Raw genomic sequence first — 23307 nt, forward strand, 5'->3', positions numbered from 1 at the left:
TATTTCATTTTCCCAATGGTTCCCAATTAACGCATAAGACAAATCCATTCCATTCCCATTCGTTCCACTGTTCCTTTTACTGGTAAACGCTCTTGAACTTTCCCCATTTTCCCTTTAACGTCAACCCTTTACGGCTTTTTGCCCCATGTTAATGGACGGAGAAGCCTATTAGCAACTTTATTTTGCCGTGCCGTGCCATTGCACCTTGCTGTCAATGTGTGTTTTTCTCCGGCTTTCTCTCTTGCTTTCTTTGTTCCGTCTAAAAGCGTGCCAGGGTCCGTGCAAATGACAGCTGTCAGTGCCGCTTTTGCAATCAACGATTGCCTGTCAAACTGACAGCCTGTTGCTCGACTCTGCAGCCGACTTTTTGCCGGAGGCCGAGGACTGCCTTTTCGAAGCTTCGATGCAGCAACTTTTTCTTGCCGCAGACCTGGGCGCCTTATTTTGCTTTATACAGTGTGTATAGTTTTTTTTCTTCTTCCTTTCTTCTTCACACATTCGGTTAGACGCCTACGCTGAGGGCGAGAGCGGAAGAGCTCTCCAGGGTTACCACGTCCAAGTGCAAAAATGCAACAAATGTCATTAAAAACGTGACATAAAAATATATTTTATGCTTACTCCACATCTCCCTGCTGCCTGGCACTTCTCGTTCTACGTCTCTCCCAACATTTGATTTTATGCTGCAAGAGAAAAAGCATCCTCTTAACCGTATTTCTTCTGCTCATTTTATGCTGCATCGCGTCGCGAATATAAAAAAAAAACAAACAAACACTGGAACGATGTTTTGGAAGGCTAAGGGACTAAGGTTTACCCAGTAGTCGGTTGAACCGCGCAATGTCCTGGGTTTCAACACCAACAAAACAAACACCAAAACGGAATGGATATTAAAAACATCGACTTCACATATTTTTCATTGGAATATCTTTTCATTAGAATAATTCTAGCCTTCTACCTATATATTTTTCTTCTCTTTTTTCCCATGTGGCTACACCTTTTCTGTACCCTGATCCATTATCTTCTACCTGTTGCCTGCATCCACTCATAAAACCAATATACCCAATTTGACTCATTGATTACCATGCATAAAAATAGAAAAGAAACGCAGAAAATGGCATTTCGCATGCGTTTTCGAGATTGCGACTGCGTTTCGACGGTTTCGCGCTTCCGTGGAATGAGTTTGAGGTTACGCGGCACTGAAGGTTGAATGACCTAGGACAATAGAGTTATGCTTGGGGTAGTTTGTTCCTTATTCTTTCGTTTCTTGTGCCAAACTGCCCGCTGTGTGCTGATTAAGGGCGTTTTTTGCCTTCTTAAAGTAGAAGGGTTATTGCGATGGGAGCAGTGGAAAGGGTAGTGGCATTCGATTGCTTCATTAAAGTCCGTTTGTCGGTATGGAACTCAGTATACTGGGGGACCAATTTCGAGGCAATTTGCAAGCAATTTGATGTGCCAACCTGGTGCCGGCTCCGTGCCTAATGAGCCCAAAACAAGACAAGACGAACAGAGCCAAATTCCCATGTAACAATGCCCCAAAGTGATATGCCAAAATGGAGCGTTTCCTTCGACACCATCGACACATCTCCGACACGGACGTCGACGTCTTTCGTCTGCTATTCCCAAAAGCAACTTGGGCCCATTAAGGCAAAGACTGGCAAAGAGAGCTGCAATTTGAGTTGGCTTCTTCCAGCTCGTCTGCTCGTCTCCAACTAAAGGTCTGTCTGTCTGCATATTAAATATAACACAAAATGCATATTAAATGGCATAAGCCACAAGAAATGCCAGCTAAAGGAAAAGGTGCAGCAGGGCCAATCCCAAATCCTCTCGGGTGGCTTAGCTAGTAAAACCTTTAAGACCTGACGGGAAACGCTTTGGTGCTGTAAAATTTTATAAGTTAAGTTAACTATTTCGGTGGTTTTCCGCTTTTTCATTTGCTCGACGTGAGTCGGAGTTAGTTACTTGCGGAGCTAGTAAGCCCCTAAAGAGTTCCCTGGCTTTAGATGATATCTTCCAAGGATCTGCCGAATAGATAGCCATCTTCAACAGTGGCAAAGACCAGGTTTAAACACAGAAGTGTTTCCGTTTCCTCTTTAATCATAAATAAATCCTTCAGCCTTTGGCAGCTTATCAGTGCCTGTCGGTGGAGCAGATTGCACTTGCAGCTCATTAAAAACCGTGTGCTCTCGGCAAGCAAAACTTCAGTCTCATTTGGCCGAATCAAGGAAAACGCATTAAAAAGGTAACAGGCAACCGGCAACCGGCGACCGTACAGGAGGCCAAAGTGCACTTTACACATTTGTGCGTAATGATTTTCCATTAACGTAAATTTGAATTAACATCGATGTGGAGTCGGAGCAATTACACAGGCCTCCATCCAACCAGAGCCCCAGAGGCAAACAAAATCTCCTACACCAGGGTAGCGGATATTCATTTGATAAATACTCAATGACATTAACTGCATAAACCTGTGAATCCCACACAATCCAGGGCGGCTCCTCCTTCTCACTGGACACCTCCCATTCAACTGCCTGCTGTTTATGGTAATTATTTATTTGCCACAGCCGGTGCCAGTGCCAGTACCAGTGGCGTTGCCTGCATTGTTGGACTTTTCATCATCGGCCATTAACATAAAATTTTATGTTTATGTCACAGTTTCTTTTTCGGTTGTCACGTTGCTGTTGCCACTGTTATGGCCCCTCTGCCACAGTCTGTTTGGCATTGCCTTACTGAAATGCCGTTAATGGATGTTCAAAGAGTGAATGGACTGAATGGTTGGTATCTGTTGAGCCCCCCCACTCGTGAATGTTGAAAATCTAAGTCCGACAAAATAAAAATTCGGTTCGAATAAGAATATTAATTTTTAAACTACAAAATTAGTTGAAATATATGTATTATAATTTTTTCTATAATATATTATAACATAACCTATTGGAACTATCCTACCCCACCTAAAAATAATGCCATAACTAAGATACACAAATCGCAAATAGATACAAAAAATAAACCAATCTCTATATTTATGTAGAACATGTAATTTTTAATCTCATGTGTAGGGTTCTGCAATAATTACAGCAAAAATCATGTATCATGATTGATACCCTCTTTAGCCAGCTAGAATTCTTTTCAGGATTTTGCGACAGATGTTAATACATTAATTTCGCATTCACCTTGCTCAGAAACCTCTCCCCCACTGCCAGGCAACAATGATAATTTCTGATATGTACTACGTGTATTTTCATTAGGCAATAATCATCGTGAAGAAATATTATGCCCGAGAAAACTCTCCCCTAGCCCATGTTCGTACAATATGTTAGCATCACTTAAGCCCCCAAACCCAACCGGTTCTCGTCCAGGACATACCTAAAGGATATACCTAAAGAGTCCCAATTGTGCTGTGTGTGAGCCTGTGTGCGCTGTGTGACTACTTAAGCCTCATCATACGCGTTTTAATGCCCATCATCGTTGGCCAATATCCAGCGGCTCGTCATTATGCCCAGATCAGGTCTGCTGTCCTGTCCGTGTCCATATTCGTATTCGTGTAAGGACACACTCACACACACACACACACATATCTGTGGGCTGCTGTCCGTTCAGTACAATTATTTCCTGCATTGTTGAAGGATTGTTCGCAGAAATTTTCTTTTTACACAATTGTGGAAAGGCACAAAGTGTTGTCAGGGGATTTTCGAAAACTCCCAGGCACACAATGAGCACCGGAGTGGCCAGAGAGAGAGAGAGAGAGAGCGGGAGAGAAGCAGAACGGAAATGGCAACAATGCTCCTCGGGTTCTGCTCTGTTCTGTTCTGTTCGGTTTCTGTTCAGTTCTGTGTTGAGGTCTGGTTCTGTCCGCATTGTAAACAATTGAACATGGATGGGGTTGAGTCTGCAGGATTACGCACCAGTTTACAAGATGCGCCTGGACCACTTAATGATTTCCACTTATGCATCGCAGACATCATCATCACAAGTGTGGGGCTGCTGCTGCTGCTGACCAAAGTGCATTCAAGGCTTACATCAAGTATCGGTGCTGTCCTCCGACTCCTCTTCTGTTTCTGTTTCCCCACAGTTTTTGCTAATCTATATGTAAATTTTTTGCATAACACAGTGGGCACACAGTGCCCAAAATCGAAGTGGCAAATGCCCTGAAAGATCTCTGTCGGCCACTCCCACGTCCATGACGTCATGCAAAGTGTTTGACAAATGGCTTAAAAGGGCACAAATCGAGGCTAAGACAAAAAAGGATAGCTGACAGGACAGTAGACAGTAGTGCGGGGTAGAAAGCTGACAACATACTAAAAACGTTGACAAAGTGTGTGTGTGTGTGTTGTGTGTTTTGTGTGTTGGCAAGTGTCAGGCCCAGGCACGCACATCCTTTGCATATGTGTCGAGCGAGCAATGTGGGTAAGTGCGCGTGAAAGATAAATAATCATGTGATATCATCAGCACGAGTCGGGAGTGGGGGCGACGGGCGTCTGCAAAGAATGCCAAAAATTAATTTCATACATTTTAAAATTTCAATTTATTTTGCTTTGCACGAACGCGCAGCGTCTTCAGGCAGACAATGCCTCTGCCCCACCCCGCCGCCGACCCAACCAAACCAAACAAATCCCAACCCATCCCAAAGTACAGCTGCTGCCCTCGCCCCTCGCCCACGCCATGTGTGTATTGTCGTGTCCTCCTTTGGCTTTTGTTTTTCTTCTGCTCGTCCTTTTTTCACACTTGTCACTTGCATTTTTGACATTTCTGTTAGTCAAATGGGCAGCAGCTGGATGGAGGGAGGATAGGCGAGGACGAAAGGAAGCAAGAAGAGTGATGACTGAGCGAAGAAAATGGTGCAGGGGATGTAGCGAGATGCTTCTGCCCCGGGGCGGAATATGTCAGGTCCTTAATTAATTATGTGTATGCACCAGCCATTGCAATGACAGTGACTCTAAAGTGCAACTCACACAAATCACATTAGCTTTAAAGACGGGAAAACTACGTTGTGATGATTGGGAAAACTACCATATGATTTTAGCTACAGTTAATGTAAAAACGGATTTTATTGGATGATGGATGAGTATGGTTAGGTCATATCTTAGCAGGCAGGACATGTATTTAATATATATATTATATTTACACCTTTGCTGTCACTCGTCTTAGTTTAAATAATGTACTTCCAGAGTTTGAGTCTGTGCAGGACTGTCATGACTGTTTGCGCATGGAAGTCAAAAATTATATGTAACGAAGAAATTTAATGAAGAAAATGAGCGCATAATATGTTTAAAGTGCTAAGCGTTTCATTCCCAAGCATTCCACTCGATATAACTTCTTCTATTATATCATTACCCATTACCAATCAATATTAACTCAACAGATACCAGCATTTCCGATAAAAATATAGACAAACCCTTCCCATTTCCGCAAAAAAAAATACATCCCTACAGTGTTACCCACTGAAGGTAAAACTTTTTATAGCTTTTTGATTAGTTTCTGACCCAACAGCATGTTTTGCCAAAACCCACTGGGACTCAAAGCCCAGAGACGTACACCAGAGAAGTCAATTTAAATTAAAAGAAACACGCGGAGCTGCATATTGAAATGTCCTGGACGGCTCCCTCGACTGGGATTGAAGAGCTGCGTGAGAAGGACGGACTATGGGGAGATGGACGACACCTAACAAAAGTTAAATTGCAGGTATTTAAGCATTTTATACAAAATTCATCATCATCTGGCACTGGGAGTTAATCAGGGGAAACAACAACAGGGAGAGGGTGTCACGTTCCCGTTCCCCGACTGGCTGGAGCACTTTCGTGTGCATTATTTAGCACCGTGGAAAAGTTCATAACTGCGCTACGCTCGTGAATTGTAATTTTTCTTTCAGCGCTTTCATTACTCCATCACATCGCGAGGAAAAGGAAAAGCTAGCGAAAGAGGAAAAGTTTCTCCCTGCATCGGTCTGCGAGTCATTTATTATGCCATGAAATTTGAGCTAAAGCAACGGGTTCGGGCTACGATGGAGTGGAGAGGAGAGCAGGAGTCCTTCCATCTACTTCGTACTTCACTTTTATTATTTTCAAGTTAATGTTCATTTATGGTGGTTACACCTCGACTTTTCGCTGCTTTTGTTTAATTAGACGGTGTGGATTTTATTCGAAGGGAGTGGGAATGGTTGCAGCTCGAAACGGAAGACTCCACCAGCTTTTAGCATTAGGAAGCCAAGTTGTTTGTGTTTAATTGCGGAAAATGGCAGAGTAAATTCGCTTAAGAAATCAAGCTAGCTAAAGCGAGGAGGTACTATGAGTCGAAAGGTGGATTTGTCAGAGGCTTCTGGGGTTGGGCTGTCTAGGGTTTGTGTATGAAACGTGGAGTGGCGCATATGGACATCATTCCACCATGTGTAGGTTTGTTTTATCCGGCACAGCTTGATTAAGAATATCGCCAAGAATATGAAAATGAGTCGTAATAATAATACACTTAATTAATTTTGTGTATTTTGTTATTGGATCCTTGGCACCGACAGCTATTTAAACAGTCCCTATTAGATTCTTACGATTAACTCTATTTTCTCCACATAGTTCTCTATAAACTTAAGTATTTATAAATATCTTCTTAAATTTAGATTTATAAAGACTTTCCACCTCATTTTTCGACAGGGAGACCCACAGAAATCATGGCATTTATATTGTTGTAACTTGTAACGCAGCACGCACGCAGCCCTCCCAGTTGGGTAAATCGATATACAACGACCTTGGCTAAAGCTCTGGCCTGCACATAAAGAGCACGTGCTGTCAACTGTGTCAAGTTCCACCCGCACACTCCCAAGGAGGAGACGGAGAGACCCTCTCGATTCTGATGCTCCCTAAACGAATTCCATTGTCAAGGTCGCACGCACAAAAAGCTACCACCACCCGATGGCACAAGCATAGAGGGAATGCCGGCCGGCATGGCCTTGAAACGAAGTAAGGAAAATGGGAAAAGCTTTCCCTGGTAGGAGCATACCCACACACACACACAAATGGCAGCCACACGGCCTTGGCAATGGCCTTGTAACCGACGATGCCCCTAGCAACAAGGAAGCAAAATGTGGGGGAGAAAAATAAGCTCGATTGGCATTTTGGTTCTGCTCCCTCGGAATCTTTTTCTAAAATGTAACAACTTGAATGGCATTTATGGAGGGAGCAGCAGGCAGGGGCGTAGCTTTCGAGGGGGACTATGAATTAACGGTGATTATAATCATCTGTGAATAATAAGAATCCAAATCCATTAGTTACCCTTTTGGCAGCCTCTCTTAGATATCCTACACCCCCTGCTCTGTGGCTGTGGCAAACTATCCAGGAAATGCTTATCCTAATGGATGAGCTGCAGTTCTCAGAGCCACTTGATGGGGGAACAGGAGACACACACAAACTCCAAGGTCGAAGCTGGAGCTGACTCTGATTTAGTTTGAAGGTCAACCCCATTAGGGTATCCCTTGGGGTTGGTCAAGTTGAAGGTTGGCTTGGCGCTGGGTTGGTTCCGGTAGGAAACATTAAATAAAGAGGGAAATCGATGGAAAACAGGAAAAACTATGCTTGAGCGTTAGGGTTTCCTCTGGTAAAAGGTTGAAGTTGAAGGAGGTTTCGCTATAAAGAGAATTCTGGGTTGAAGGATGTTATGGGTTGAAGATGAAGTTCAGCTTAAAGAAAAAAAAGGAAGGAACAAGAATATATTGAAGGATGTTATTGGTTCAATGAAATTCCAGGTGGATTAAAATTTTAGTTAAACTAGGAGTCTGAATTAAAGAATTTTGCCTGTGCTCTCGAATACTCGTGAGAGATGAATCTGAGATGAATCAGAATTAAAACTAAAAATTCCTATAAGTGAAAAATGTATGAATTTTTAAAAAGTAAATAAAAAAGAACATATTTCAGAGTTCGATCCTGAGGACAAGCCACCCAAACAATTGTTGATTCACTCACAAAGCCCAACATCGAATTTCGAAATGCGAGAACTTCCCCTGCGCTTGAGTAAGTCCTGCCTGAACCCGGAGTACTCTCAAGTAAACCCCTGATTCGAGTTCGACTTCGAGTCCCCCTCGAAAGTAGAAATTGCTCTGGCTTACGTTACGTTTGACGTAAGTTTCTCTCTCTATCTCTCTAGCTGCGGCTTTGCTCTCTCGCTTCCTGTCGCCTCTCTTGCTGCGCGCCACCCCTCTGCTAGCGCGGCAGAGCAAAGGTAACATCGACCGAGGCAGCCCCGACTTTCCTTTTGGGGTGGCAGCAGGCAGGCTGACGGTGGTGGTTGTGTTTTGGTGGAGTGAGGGTCTGTGGTTGGTGGTTCAATTGGTTGGTTGTTGCCATAAACAAAGCACCCGGGGAGGGTGGGTGACATTTACCATTTGCCGAGCCGCGAGAGCACACGGAGCTCTGCTCTGCAGTGTGCTTCCTATAGGAAACAGCCCGACACCCCAGAGAGAGCGCACAGGGCCGGACCGAGCCGCAGCGTAGCTATTTTATAAATGCGAGTGCCGTCAGGATGTCGACATTCAGTCCACGCTAAACCCCCGACAAGGCAACAGCCCAGCGCATCCGGAAACGAATTTTCCACGAGAAAAGTTTCGTAAAAAGCGCAAAAGTTTTCCCGCCAAATGGGAAATATTTTTTAAATAAGAAATTCCTGAAAAGTGTTTGAACAGAAAAGACTAAATCAAAAACTGACAAAAAGTGCATCAAGTGAAGAGAGAAAAGCTCGAAAAATAATTAAAATAAAAAATATACAGAAATGGCTATTGCATATTTCATACCCGACCAGGCCCAACTGTTGGCCAGAAGCAATCAGCAAAGTGCTCAACAGGCCGCCGCCGCCGCCTCAACAGGAGCCGTGCCCCAGCAGCAACAGCAACAACAGCAGCCAAGACAACCGCAACCACAGACGAGCCAGCAGCAGCAGCAACAACGTCCCCAGTTCCGTGCCAACATATCCGTGCCCCTGGGCCGGCAGCAGGGAGCCATGAGCATGTCCGAGTTTGGTTGCTGGGACCTCCTGGCGCAGATCTTCTGCTACGCCCTCAGAATCTACAGCTACAACTCCAGCCAGCGGCGACCGACGGTCATTCAGATCTCCTTCGAGATAAGAAGCGGCAACCAGGCGCAGGAACAGGCGCCAGATAACCAGGCGGATGCGACTGATGCCAGTGGCAAGGGCAACTAAATGGCTCCCATACGCGCGTGTGGGACAGAACGGGAAAAACTAAAGTGATTTGTCTTTAGTTTTCGATGGCGGCAGGCTCAATCAAAGCGCATTGTGATTTCTTTTTTGAGGATTGGACAGGACACGAAGAGGGAAGAGTTTTGTAAACAAACAAAAATGAAATGGGATATTTCCACAAAATAAGAAAATATTTTTAAACTATTTTTGAGAAGAAAAAAATTAATTAAGAGAGAGAGAAAGAGGAAAATTCAAAATTTGTCATCGACTTGCTGAAAGTGATATTTGATTGTTGGTTACTTTTTTTGTGGTGTCAAATTTTCCGTTTTCAAATTTTTTTTGGGAATTTTAATTTTAAGGCAATGGTTTCCGGGCTTTTGTAGTAGCAAGACGAAGAAGGTTGGTTCAAACAATTCTCAAACAATATAATTATGCATAACCCATTAATCAGTGTCTACAAAAAGGAATATATTGTATACTCGTATAAGGCCCCACACAAATATCGTATTTAACGCATAAAAACTATTGTCAAATTTTTGCATTTCAACTACTTACAATACCATATATAGAGTCCAGATATACCCATACAATATACAGAACCAAACAGCAAATAAAGATGCAAACAACAAAAGGACAACAACTCAATTGTACAAAATAGATTTAAGCAGACTTTAAACAATTTTTATATGTATACAAAACAAATACAAAAATACAGAATAAAAGTAAATGTCAATAAACTATTTGCAAAAGAACCGCCGAGAACAGAACACAGCCAAAAAGCTAAGGAAAACCCAAAATTACATACAAAAAAAACGGAAAACTTTTAAGCAATTTTGATACAATTAACAGAAATGAAGGAAAAAAAACAAAAATATTTTAAAATTATTATTGATTTTAGCGAAATTCAAAATATTATAATTTTCCATTTTTGGCATTGAAAATTACATCATTAATCGAATGTATAAATTAACATTTAAACACAACCACTTTTATATGAAAAAATTAAATTAAATACAATTTTATAAAAAAAAAAAATTGATTTTACTTATTTTAAATGGAGAAAACGTTCTTTTCAGATATTTCGAAAGTCCGGAAATTTTCAGGAACTTTCATGGTTTTCGACACTTTTTAAACCAATATGTGTTTAACTGCAACTATGATGCAGCGAGATTGAAGTCACTCCAAAGTGTTCATGTAGCAGAAAATTTCCTCAAAATTTGATTTATTTAAATGGTTGCGGCATAAAAGAGCTTGAACTAGTGTACTGTTGTTGCCAATTTATCCGATGCTTAAATATTTAATTTGAGGCATGTGGCAAGACTTTGTTGTGAATTGAAAATATTAAAAAAAATTTTCACTGCATCCAACGGCTTCAGTAACTGTTTGATCCAATTTGAAAGAGAAAAGTAGATTTGGACTGAATAAACTTCTGAAAACATCGAAATTACCTACTAGGCGTAAAAAAGGAATTTCTTTTGTAGCAGATTAAAACACCGAGTTTATAACTAAATTCATTGTTTGTATGCTAATTTTAATAGAAATTTATAATATTGAAAATCAGTTAGCATATTCTGCAAATGGGCACAATTTTTTCCATTTTTCCAAGTACGAGCGCCTCGTAATCTTAACCTCATCTTACCCTTTCCTTTGAGGCAGTGACAAAAAGGCTGTGAAAAAACCATTCGTTCATCCATCCAGCGAAGCAAACATTTAGCGATCTTAATCGTGAAAACCAATATGTCACCTTTAAAAGGAAAAACACAGAGCATTTTCCCGTTGTGTCATTGTCATGCCAGGCACACTCCCCAAAGCAAAAGGGTTAAACGGGTTACGCTTAACCGCAGATCTGAGTCTTGGTCGCAAAATACCGCGAGTCATCGGGGTCGTGGTCGTACACCCCCTGAGAGCACCCATTTAACCCCAGCGAACAAAAAAAGTGTAACATCTGTGGAAGGAAACGATCAGCGGCGACAGATACGTTCTCGCCAGTCAAACAATAATTATGCAAACCTTTCGGGCCGCTAATTTGCCGCCTATCTTAATTTAAATCGCGCTCAAAAGCGCAGTGGAACATACACACACAAAAAATTGTTTAATTGTCGTGACATGACAATAAGCGACCCTGGAAATTAGGGTACTTTCCAACAAGGCTCGCTCGGGGGGAACCTCGTCCGTCCCTTTTTTTTTTGCGTGTGGCTTGATTTTTTGGCAACGATAAGCGACGGCTAAATTATAGGGTATGCAAATGCTCTTACTTGGTGTCGGGTCGGTCGCGTGTCCTGGATTGCTTCTGCTGCCCTTTGTTCACGAATTCTTTTTAACGCCTGCACAGAGAGAGAGGGAGAGAGACAGTTTATGATAAAATATTTGTAGTTAATTTTGTTAAATTAGTAGCACATATGTTATGGGAGGGCACAGGTTGTTGCTGCACAGAAGTCCAGAATATTGACCAAAGCAATTACAAAGAGAAAAAAGCCGTAGGAATCAAATATTAAATTCCATATTTAAATTAAATAATTTCCTATTTCTAAATATGGCTGTGTTTCTTTGCCATTTTTTACCGAGTACAAACCATACTTTGCTCAGACTGAGTACACTCAGATATTTACTTTATAATGTAATGAAAAAATACCAAAAAAACTTTAATTTAAAATTAAAAAATGAGATACGAGCATTTTTAACATCTTAGAACACCTTGGAAGCAGAGAGGCTCTCCGAAGAGCAATGGCCAGCAGCTCGGATGATAGCAGCGATGAGATCGAAGAGGACTTGAGTGAAAATCGCCAAATACTGAAATCAATTGACAGCTTTGAAGATCTATACAAAACCTACAGGCCAAAGGTTGCCCAGAAGTTGGACCAAAATAGTGAAAATATCGAACCCATATATACATTAGAGGAGGACAAATCCAAGCGCTTGAGTAGGCATTTGTAAGTGGGAATTGTCTATTGTATTCCATTTTATTATCGAGATCTCTGGACTTGTAGCTCAAATTATCGCATAGCTTCGGGGCAGGGAAGTGGACAACAGCAGGGCACCGTCATGGCTCATCAGACCTATAGCTTCAGTGAATGTAAGACTTTGAAGAAAGAAACCTACCAGATAGCCCCCTAAATTGTATCCCTTTCCAAGCAGATCCCATCTGTAGAAACAGCTCGTGTGCACAGATGGAGAATGACGACATGCCTCAGACCTCAGAGGGCTGCTATTGGACCTCCGATGCTGTAGGCCATAGCCAGGCGCTGCCCGAAAGCGGTTCGCGATCGGAGGACACTATTGTCAACCGTCCAGGTGTGTGCGCAACATCATCAGTCGGAGAGGAGCAGTCGAATACGTCGGCACAGTGCTGTTCCTTGGGTTCATGCTGTTGCTGTCGCATGCCAGAGCAGGGTAATCCGGGACAGGAGCTGCCTTCGTCGGGTCCTATGACCTTCGCGCCCTTTCCATTCATGCCCATGGGCATGCCCATGTACTGCCAAGGAAACGGTGGGCCAGAAACGAATGGGTTGTACGCCATGCCAAATCAAGGGCTAGCGAATGGGTTGTATGCCATGCCAAATGGGGGGCCAGCACCGAATGGAGGGATGTATGCCATGCCAGCTTCTGCTTCAGGAAATGTCGGGATGTATGCCATGCCAGCTTCTACTTCAGCGAATGGAGGCATGTATGCCATGCCAAACGGGGGGCCAGCACCGAATGGAGGGATGTATGCCATGCCAGCTTCTGCTTCAGGAAATGTAGGGATGTATGCCATGCCAGCAGCAGCAGCCGCCATGGGAATGGATCAGGGCTCACAAGGAGAACGTGGTGTGGCAGGCCAGGCGACAAGCATGGCTCAAAGTAATGCTGACGTCAACAACTGCTATCCTGCACAATCGCCGAGTGCCTATTCGGGCATGTCCAATGCTGCTCAGCCATCAGCATCCATGGGCAGCTATCCGGTAATGCCCGGTGCTTACCAACCATCGATGGCTGGACCCAACGCAGATCAGAACTCTCAGGGACCAGATGCTGCTGCCGCCTACGAGTATGTTCAAAAGTATAACCAAAGTATACAGCAGTACTTGGCCACGGCTCAGCAAAACGTTCAGCAGTCATTGGCCCAGGCCCAGCAAGCCACTCCACAGGTGTTCAACAATCTCCAGCAAGGTATTCCAGGAGCTATGGGAGCTCAACCATATTATCCAGGCAATCAAGAAGGTTTCACCAATAGCTCAATGGACCCACAGCAATACTTCCCACAGGCAATGTCGATGTCGATGCCGTCAATGAATCCCACAGCCCTCTTTGGAATGAATGCAGCCAGCAGCAGCAGCAGCGGCAGTGCCTTCTATGCCTCCCAAGGCCTCTCTGCGGGCGGCGTCATCAACGATAGTCTGCAGACCCAAACGGTGTACTCTTCCGACTACAAACCCATTGCTGCACAGGGCAATAATTTCAATCACTTCCCCAATGGCATTGACATTGGCTTGCCCCCCGATTCCTGTCCGGGCTTTTGTACCTCTGGATCTGGAGCTGGACCTAATGCCGGTGTCCCGCCAGAAATGTGCAGTCAGCTGTATGGTATGGGCATGGGCACGGGCATGGGCATGGGAATGGATATGGGGAACAACAACTCCTATCCCCTCAGTCAAATGAAGTGAGATTATATATATTATCTATTATTACATCTATAATATTTACCCGGATCTTTTAGCTATGCAAGTTATCCCTGTGAGATGCCGATGCCTGGCACAACGGCTGCCGGTGGTTATCCTCCGCAATTCATTAATTCCAAATAAATTTGCATTGGAATTTTCTCCACAAATAATATAGGATAATAGAAAATTATATTTTTTCTTTGGAAACAAATACATAGTTAATTTTAAAGACAAATCTGTATGACATGCCGTCGGGGTACCAACAACTTACACAGCAACTATTTCATTTAATATAAGTAATTCAAAATCACTCTAAATTGGAATTTTTTCCACAAATAAAATAGGCTAAAAGAAAATTTTATTTTGTGTCTGTAATTGTGAAGTTAGATATTTTCTGGGTACAACTCGGTGTCACCAAAACCCACTTAAAGCTACATAGCAGATATTTCTGTTTCAAAAAGTTGATCAGATTTAGCCATTCAAAGCCATTTACCCCTCATGAAAACTCTGACAGAACCTGAACTTTGCCTGGCATGCACTTTAAGTCAAAGCTAATTACAGTTAGCCCGAGTAAGAGCTCGAGCCAGAGTCTATTGATTTTAGCAGTAAAGTACACTAGCCCAAGAAAGTATACACAGCTCCCCCGCGCACACAACCAACATTTGCTGACCCACTTTTCCACCTCCACTAGCGGAAAAGGGCCGGACAAACAACGCCTACGAATGCGAAAAAAAAAACCTAGCAAAGTGGGGCACAAAAGTGAAACGCAATATGGCCACAAACGGAGCTGGAGCTACGTTTAAGATACGGATACATATGTACATGTATATCCACATGTGGCTTGTGTCTAGGAAGCGCCAAATCAAATATCAAAGTGACCGACAGCGAGCAAGAGAGCTTCGCTAGCCAGTTAATTGTTTGATGTTTAAGACCGATGCAATGGAAAAGCCTTCTTCAGTTTGTTAAATTGACAATTGACCAGCCAACCATTAAACAGTTGCCCAATGCCTTTCATTAATCTTGTGATTCATAGAGTCCGAGTGGAAAAAGTAAACTAAAATTTAAAAAAAAAAAGAAAGAACGTGTGTCAACACCCACAAAACCGCAGGAGGTTCGGGGGAACGCGATGGAATTTGAAAAAGAAAAAACTATGAGAATTGAAATGATTTATACCCACATGAATACATTTTCAGAGAGAGGCAAACACCTTAAATTAGTGGAAAAGAAGTCATTCCGAGAGGTAACTCCTTCGATTCCAACGGACAGATTGAAGGTGAATATGATTAATGATGCATCGGGAATGATGTTTGACCATCACTGCAACAATTGCGCTTCATTATCGAACAGCGACCAGTGACCAACCATCGAACGGCAGTCAATTACCGGCAGTCGATAGTCTCGTTTCACTCTGCTTTCATTCTTACCTCATGCCCATGCCCATACACAATCCCATTGCTATAGTTATCCCTACCTCGGGTGTTGTTGTCAATGTCCTGCTGCGCTATTATTATATGTCTTGTGTGTGTGTGTGTAAGAGACGAGACTCTGGATGGTATAAATTGCTTTACGCCACTTTTGGGTCATTAACAAAATTGAAAATGCCTGGACATGGGCTGGGAGAAGGCAGACCCATCGACCACCGACGTCCCATTAAATCAGTGCCACCTATTTTTGGTAGTTAGACACCAATCGGTGTGCCTGACTCAATGGGAGACCTTGCGGCCACACGGGTGATATGAATTCGATTTATCAGTTAAAGCTTTAAGTAATGGGGAAAGCGGACCGAAATATTTTCTATATATTAAGACCAAAGAAAAGCAACAAAATTGGAATTGGAGCAAATGGAAAATGGGGAAAAGAACCGAAGACCGATGTAGAATCGTTCTATCTTTAACTAATTTATAGCTTACTAAATTTTAATTGCGTTCCATAACCCTTTTCCAAGCAAACAACCCAATCCGCCAGAGATATGAATGAGAGATAAAGAGAGGAAGAAGCCACGAGAATGGCTCACTTCTCAAGGACTCAAGGACTTCAAGTAGGTAGCAGACAATTGTCCAGGAGGCAAGACAATAAAGAAAGGAGAGCAAAAAGGGATCACAGTTTATGCGATTGCCTTTCACATCGGAAGGAAGGACGGAAGGTCGCACGGAGAGAAATCAAAGCGTTACAAATTGGCCGGGCAGAAGACCCGTAATACTTTCACTGGGAGGGATAAACGGACACGGATTAGAGGGCAGGCCACGGGCACGTGACTTCCCAGGAAAATAGAGAGCAGGCATGCAGGCAGTCAGGCAGACCTTTGTTTTGTATCGAAAGCCGATTAAGGCTAGGGTCGGGCCCGAAGGCGATTTACACTTCATTATTATGAATTATGACCCCAGAGTGACGTCGGGCGACAATGAATGGTCGGACTGGTCAGGCTGCTGGTCGACAGACTGGTCATCGCTTAATTATGTCACTCATTTTGGGTGAAAGTTATTAATTTATCTTTCTCCCCGCACCGATCCCATGCAAATTGATTTGTCGCCACTCGCACTCGTCTCCCATATCGATATCGTTCGACATCTGAAGGCTGTGACAAATTCTGGACACGCGCCGCAAACAGATCAAAGTGAGGAAAATGCTGAGTGGAGGGCTGTTTGGTCTCATCCCATATCCCTATGCAAATCGAAGGAAAAAAATTCAATAAATGGGCTTGGACAGAGGTCAATGGTTGCTGCTTAGTTAAATGTCCAATGGCTGTCCCCTGTCCTGTCTAAGTGTCCGCTTAGCCTGGGAACATTTATCCCCGCATCTGATTCAAATTCCCCTCGCCGCGGAAAACTTTCACTGAATGTCCAACAGCTATACAATAAAAAATGGGAAGTTACGAAAAATATGCCTTTTTTTTCTATGGCAGAACTTTTTTTTAAACAATTTTTGAAAACTGGTATTATTTTTTTAAAGCTTTTTTTTTAAAGCTTTTTACAGAGGTAGCGCTTGTTTTTTTCACATAACTCTAGTATCTTACGTCTGGTTGTAAAGAACTTTGCTATTTTGAAAAGATAATTAAAACAGCTAGAAGTTACACCTAAACACTTTGTGATTACAGCTTACCGTCTGGCAAATATAAAGCATTGAAATGCAAAAATGATGATTTTTGTGCGGTATTTTTTACGAAATTTTGACCTTAAAAACTCAGGAAAAGTCGAAAAAAAATGATATCATGTGTCCTCTATTTTTTTGTGTATAGGTGCATTAATTTGGCTTCGTTCCAGGTATCGCTCATTAAAATCTATGGAGAGACTAAAATTCGTTAACCAAACCTAAAATATGGAAAAAATGAACAGACTTCAAAAATTTTTCAAAAAAAAGTTCTGCCATAAAAAAAAACCATAATTCTTTAAAAAATTGTAAATCTCCATATCTATCAGAAAAAGTCGGTTTGGATCCTTGAGGAAAAAAAAGTTAGATCTTGTCGAGTAGTGTTATCAAAACTCATTTATTGCCACCTTAGGGGAAAATGGGTGTAACAACGAGAGACGTTTGCAATTATGCGGAGTAAGCGACCACTTCATGCGTGATTTGGTGAGTGTGTGGATTTTAGTTATATGTTTTTTGCCTTAATTGAAAACATTTTCATTGCAGATGAATAAATACCCAAACTCCGAAGTGTGGAATTTAATTCGATTTTAAATTTAGTAGCTATATTTTAAGAATTATAAAATAGTTTTAAGATAATTCGAGCAAACAGGAGTTGAGCTCCGAAAAAATTTTGGAACTCGGTAAACACTCGCATCCCACTTTAGAAAGTGATATAATATCACACATAATATGATCTTTCTCACGGAGTTTAAAATAAATTGTAGATGCCCTTCCACTACATAAATTCCCTTAAATACATGCGAACCCTTTTGCTAAGTGGCAAAAATCAAGGGGACCATCGTTGGGCGTTACAAATGACGACGACAAATTACACACACCAACTGCTGCTGTCTTCGTGTCGGGTATTTACAAGAAATTTGCAAACAATATTGATTTCGGAGCTATCAAAATAAAAATTAATCAATGCACTTAAAAGTGAAAAACAAAATAAAGAAGCAAACTCAATGGCGCGGAAAGGGGTAGCGTGGTGCGGGTAGGCAAACGAAAAGAAACCCTTTAAAAAAAAAAACCCTCCCTCTCCAGGACTTTAAAGTACTCGGAAAGAACTTCACTAATTTATAACTTATGACCTTTACCCATGGACAATTTTCCATGCCACTACAATGCAGAGCAAAAAGCCAAAATTTGACATGAGTGGCGGTCGATTGCATAAACCATAATCATGTATGTGTAACCCCTTCTTCAAATTCCCTACACGGCAACAAAAAACGAAGCTAAGTAGTACACCAAAATAAACCCTTTAGCCGGGACATGAGACCCTGGGAGTGTGTGTGTATGGTGTGTGCACCCTCTTCGCACACATGTCAGCAAGCGAATTAATCGAAGAGAAGTGATTTATTTAGCGCTCGGACAGACGCAAACGCTTCAGTGACCCAGAGAGAAAAGGGTTAGGTTAGGGCTATTCCTCTCCGTTTCCCCGCTTTCAATTCGCACCCAAATCAAATTTAAACTGTTTTCAAAACTGCACCGGTGTGGTACCACCTCTTTCACTCTCATGCCATTCATGGGCAACCAGAGGGTTGGTCCCCCTCTCTGCAATCTTTTTTGGGTTAATTTTGGTTTTTTACTGTGTGAAATTTTGTTGCCTATTGCACTTTTTTCTCCTTAAATTCACACTGCATTTTATTTATTTCCACAGGGAGGGGAAATTTGACTGACTGTTGTTGTGAGCGGCTCCTTTCAAAATATTTATGACTTTGCTCTTTATGGGTTTCCTTCGATGTTCTTTCATTTCGAGATTTGATTGATTCTAGTGGGGATGTTGTGATGCATTCAATTTGCAGTAAATTTGCAGCAATTAATAAAATCCAAAATCGTCAGAAACCATAAAAAAAACGGATATAAAATTCTGTTCTTTTTTTTTTTTTGTGGGAACTTTCCCAAGGAACAGCTGCAATGCATGGGAGGAAAACGAAGCTACTAATTATCTTTATTGAAAGAAGACTACATGAAATCTGCAATAGAATATTTGTAAAACTCTAAAGATGCAAGCTAATAATTGGTAGGACCCTATTGCCACAAATGCGGTACAGGAATACCCACAACACGCTAAGGTAACAACAAATCCATCTTTCGATAGGTTTTTCACATACATTGAATGTAGATTATCCAGAATGTGAAATATCCGCAAAAAACCTTTTAGAAAACGTTTTGTCTGGGACTCATCGAAGCTGTTCTTTTGTCAAACAACTGGTAAGTTATGTGTATATCAAGTATTAATAGAAATCTAAACGAAGCCAAGTAAATTACTATAGGAAAACTTCATATCTTTGTGTTAAAAAAGATGGGCGCCGTTCAAAAGATATTGGATGTGCCACTGGACAATCTCCTGTTGATATTCAAACACCTTGAAGGGGAAACAGAGGATCAACTATCGTTGGCCCACACCCATCCAATATTTTATAAAGCATTTGGCCTTTACGCTTCCAAGAGATTTAAATCGGTTAATTTCGATGAATTTCCCATTGCGTACTGGTCGGCTATGCTAAATCTATGCGGTGCGAGTGTTGTTTGCATTTCAACTAAACTTGTTGCGAATGCTGTGGCTATGGCCACGCTGATTGACGAATTTTGTCCCAATGTGAGCGAATTATTTATGCCGATACGTGCCCGTTATTGGCACGTTGTCAAGCCCTTCATTAAGAGAATGCGTAAACTGTATCTGCTTCGATTTGAGAACAACTACAGTTCGATTAGCGTGATCAGAACGTTGCGGCATTTGCCGCAGCTCAGGATTCTGTCTTTGCATGGATTTAGAGTTTGCAATGGTGAGTGCTTGGCGTCCCCCTCCCTTGGATCATCATCAACGCTTTTATTATTATTATCTGCTTCTTTTTTTTTTTTAGTGATGAGAATCAAAGAGTTGCTGCTGCTGGAAAAACTTGAAGTAGTGACCAGAGTTCCCATTAATTTAAATGAATTGTGCTTTGCCATGTCCAATTTGGAAATATTGCAAGCAGAGATGGCTTTAATCAATTTTCCAAACTATTATCCTCGATGGCCCTGCCTGAGGACTCTGAGCATTGGTTGGGGTCGTTTCGCAACCGAACTGCCGTATATGCCAAATCTGCAAATATTAAGCATTAGCGTTACCCACACTAATTTGCGACTCTCTCAGATATTTGGCAGATCGGTCTTGCAATACGCCAACACCTTGCAGACACTTCGTTTGCCCCAAAATCAGTGTTATTATCCGAACGACATCCAGATCATCGCCCAACTAAAGTCACTGAAAACTCTGCAATGCTACTTCATCGATAATCGTTCCTTGAGCTCCATTCATTTGGATGAGCTCCAGACGCTGTTTATTCCGAATTCCCCCGCTATACGGAATTCTGGGGTCCTTGGGGTTCTTCGTGGCTGCAAAAGTCTACGACGATTGGACATCTTTGATTGTCCACTACTTAGCCCAGACTTGGTAGGACCAGCAATTAAGGTGCTGAAGGAGAATGGCGTTCAGCCGGATAATCCATTGGTTATGACAGTTAGTTCTTTATTCGGAGATGATATCATACAAGTAAGTGAAGATTTCGCTCATTTTATGTACATATTTATGAATATACGCGTACATATATTCCATTTACAGCTGACTCGCTCGGATCCGACCAATCAAGTGCTGCTCTTGACGACACGTTCAGTGTGCATTCATGACTGAAAATGGGTAAATGAATTACATATCTGAATCAAAAATAGTAAGCAAAGCTAAAACTTTAAATATTTTTCTTTATTTAAGTAGAGCACTAATTTTAGCAAAAGTCCATAAAAGATTAGAGTGAATCTGAATTGAATATAAATAGAAAATCAAAGGAATTTACTAATATATATATTTTTTATTAGATTAATGTATAATACAGCGAAATGGCAGATTGAATATGATTTTTTTTTATTTGTAAAAATTATGTTTGCTTTATAAAAATAATAAACTACAAATACTCAAAGAAAATGAATAATAATTAAAAATTTGTATATTTATTTTTGTAGAATATCGGACATCATAAACTGTTATTTAGTCTTCTCAACTAGAGATACTCCGAAAAAAATTAATATTTCATTCCCCTTACTAATCAAATATTTTCTCTAAAGCCGGGCGCATGTTTATGAACCTTTACTAAACGGTCTAACACATTTGTAACCCTTTAGGTGTGACCCCGAACTCCGAATTTGCGGCCTTATCTGCCTGCCACTACCTGAACTAATAGGCGTGCAGCGTGCAATGTGCTGCATGCCACCGAATTTCCAAAGAGAAATTGCATTTGGCGAAACTCAATTGGGTGGAACTAATTTTTTTGAACGACTCTTTGGATGTATCCGATCGAGCAGTGTTTGCTGAATGCGTTGGCGTAGATTTTCCTTTCGATTTTGACATATTTATTTGGACGACCCTTTTGCAGAGGCGCAACCAATTGTTTGCTCTTGGGTTGATAGATTTTTGTGGTGTTTACGTGCACTCGAAAATCTGTATAACATATCCCTGATCCCTGACCAAAGGCCACTCTTTAAATGAGTCCTAATGACATCCGTTGCGAGATAGGCAGGCCAGGCCAGGCAGTAGTACGAGTAGCAGTCCATTTATTGTTTTTCGTTTCCTAATCGGGGCGGCACATTGTTTGGACGACAGGATGTGTGTGTGTGTGTGTGGTTAAGGGTTGGACAAGTCAGTGTCCCTTCCGCCACGATGCGATCAAAATTTACGATAAATGCTTTAAAAATTCTATACACCTCACAATGGAACAAAGAAGTTTTTCATTTTGCTGTTAAGTGAGCATAGCCAACCGAATTTGTTAGAGATCATAAATTGTCCAACATGAAAATAGATTAGATGACATCATATCATGTGTGAGTCTGAGTGCGAGTGCGAATGCTCTTTGTTGTCCAGATACAACCACATGTGAAGGAGTTGGATATGTTGGATGTGTCTGCCCTGTGGGGGTAGATTTCTTAAGGGAATAACTGCACCTGCTTCGTAATGAGGTGGTGGGGGCGACAAAATCTCTGCCGCAAATTTGTAAGCAATTATTTGTATAGGAAAAAGTTGACTCTTCCCCCCAAAACAAACACACGAAAAAAAAAACCAAATCATCAATCTCTGTCTGCTACTGTTACTCATAAAAGCGCATGCATTTAAATTAGACATTTAAGCCAACACTCTTCCCACATTTCAGTAGGCAGAGAAAGAGAGAGAAGTGTCAGTAGCAGAACTCCCTGTCCGGAAAACGCTTAATAGGATTTTTACAATTTTTACTATTTTCCTTGCGGCAGTCGGCACAGTCGCTACCGGTTACCAGTCGTTGCTTCTTTTCTCTCCTTTCTGCACTCTGTATTTTTTTAATTTCCCAATATTTTGCCTTTCACCCGGCACATAAAAAAGGGGTTAGAAAAATGCCAGCACCGCACCCCTGTGTGTCGCACTGGAAATTCTTTTACACTTTTGTCTTTCATTTTTGTTTTTTTTTTTTAGCATTCGCTTTCGTCGCTGTTGTTACACACAACACACACAGGATATGGTTATTCCTGTTCCTGTTGTTAGGGTTTCATGCACCGCATAACATTAAAATTCAGATTTTGATTGATCATCCCGAAGGATGTGAGCTGAGGGTATGGGTTTTATACTCGTACCAAGTGTGGAGGAACGCTATGAAGCGAAGGCATTTCCATTTGTGGAACGGGAAGGAATATTTTGATGCTGGTTTTGAATTTGTTTAAAGCTTGTCCCGACAATGTTTTAAATTGGTTAATGCTAAATTTTCAAATCGGAAAGAGAATTAGCCTAGCAAGAAATTCGAGGGTTTAGCGGAAGAAAATAACAAATGTATTACATTTTTATTTATTTTCAAGTCGAAAACATCGGGCAATTTTATTAGTTAATTCGTCTAAAGTTTTGTACATTAATTTCTGTTTTATCTGATATTTTTAATATATTTCTGACTGACACATAGACGTTTTAATGATTTGCAGGGCAGTTTTAATCATTATTTGGTAGATTACAAACTTTTCTTGACGGTTAGATATCCCTCTATTCTCTACCATAGTTTCTTGGCAACACAACCTACATATACAAAACATTCATTTACATAAAACATTAAACACGAATGCACAATTGTGGAAAATCAGTCATGGGTAAAGACACCAACACCAACCAAATCCTTTACTAAATCAATCGAAATCCTTTTAAAGTATTTCTATATGCAAATATTTCTGCCTTAGAAGACGCGTCACGCTAACTAAACTTTCCCAGGAAAATTTACAAACAAACGCTTTCGACTTTCAGCGAAACCACTTAAATATGCATGCAATGGCAATGTAAGGGAGAAGGGGCAGCCAGAATTCGATTAGCAACAAATGCATATTGATGGAA

At 41.5% G+C, this 23307-nt stretch overlaps 3 protein-coding genes across 6 annotated transcripts; all 3 read left to right on the plus strand.

Moving 5' to 3' along the window:
- The first annotated feature begins 8526 nt into the window (after positions 1-8526).
- Positions 8527-10138, plus strand: LOC111064779 (cell death protein Grim). The gene has a single exon (XM_022352553.2). It carries the CDS (start codon positions 8740-8742, stop codon positions 9166-9168), a length of 429 nt encoding a protein of 142 aa, XP_022208245.1. The 5' UTR covers positions 8527-8739; the 3' UTR covers positions 9169-10138.
- Positions 10139-11760: 1622 nt separating this feature from the next.
- On the plus strand, positions 11761-14115 carry LOC111064815. 2 transcript variants are annotated; one of them, XM_022352604.2, is made up of 5 exons: positions 11761-12095; positions 12153-12238; positions 12301-12777; positions 12898-13804; positions 13862-14115. In XM_022352604.2, exons 1-5 carry the CDS (start codon positions 11890-11892, stop codon positions 13944-13946), a joined length of 1761 nt encoding a protein of 586 aa, XP_022208296.2. In that variant the 5' UTR covers positions 11761-11889; the 3' UTR covers positions 13947-14115. The 2 variants fall into 2 exon arrangements, with proteins under 2 accessions (XP_022208296.2, XP_022208295.2); XM_022352603.2 differs by having other exon boundaries at positions 11762-12095; positions 12301-13804.
- A 5081-nt stretch (positions 14116-19196) lies between these two features.
- LOC111064833 lies at positions 19197-20810 on the plus strand. Of its 3 annotated transcripts, none has more exons than XM_022352636.2 (4): positions 19197-19720; positions 19799-20469; positions 20539-20613; positions 20686-20810. In XM_022352636.2, exons 1-3 carry the CDS (start codon positions 19237-19239, stop codon positions 20605-20607), a joined length of 1224 nt encoding a protein of 407 aa, XP_022208328.2. In that variant the 5' UTR covers positions 19197-19236; the 3' UTR covers positions 20608-20613; positions 20686-20810. The 3 variants fall into 3 exon arrangements, with proteins under 3 accessions (XP_022208328.2, XP_022208327.2, XP_022208325.2); XM_022352635.2 differs by having other exon boundaries at positions 20689-20810; XM_022352633.2 differs by having other exon boundaries at positions 19198-19720; positions 20539-20809.
- The last annotated feature ends 2497 nt before the right edge of the window (positions 20811-23307 follow it).

This window comes from Drosophila obscura, unplaced genomic scaffold (genome assembly GCF_018151105.1).
Source record: "Drosophila obscura isolate BZ-5 IFL unplaced genomic scaffold, ASM1815110v1 contig_208, whole genome shotgun sequence".
NCBI lineage: Eukaryota > Metazoa > Arthropoda > Insecta > Diptera > Drosophilidae > Drosophila > Drosophila obscura.

Excerpts from the sequence above, each read along its gene's own strand:
- LOC111064779 (XM_022352553.2), top strand. The coding sequence starts at position 8,740 with ATGGCTATTGCATATTTCATACCCGACCAGGCCCAACTGTTGGCCAGA.
- LOC111064833 (XM_022352636.2), top strand. The coding sequence starts at position 19,237 with ATGGGCGCCGTTCAAAAGATATTGGATGTGCCACTGGACAATCTCCTG. Across the intron at positions 19,721-19,798 it reads TGGATTTAGAGTTTGCAATG|TGATGAGAATCAAAGAGTTG; the intron begins GTGAGTGCTTGG and ends TTTTTTTTTTAG. Across the intron at positions 20,470-20,538 it reads TCGGAGATGATATCATACAA|CTGACTCGCTCGGATCCGAC; the intron begins GTAAGTGAAGAT and ends TTCCATTTACAG.
- LOC111064815 (XM_022352603.2), top strand. The coding sequence starts at position 11,890 with ATGGCCAGCAGCTCGGATGATAGCAGCGATGAGATCGAAGAGGACTTG. Across the intron at positions 12,096-12,152 it reads AAGCGCTTGAGTAGGCATTT|CTCAAATTATCGCATAGCTT; the intron begins GTAAGTGGGAAT and ends CTGGACTTGTAG. Across the intron at positions 13,805-13,861 it reads TATCCCCTCAGTCAAATGAA|CTATGCAAGTTATCCCTGTG; the intron begins GTGAGATTATAT and ends CGGATCTTTTAG.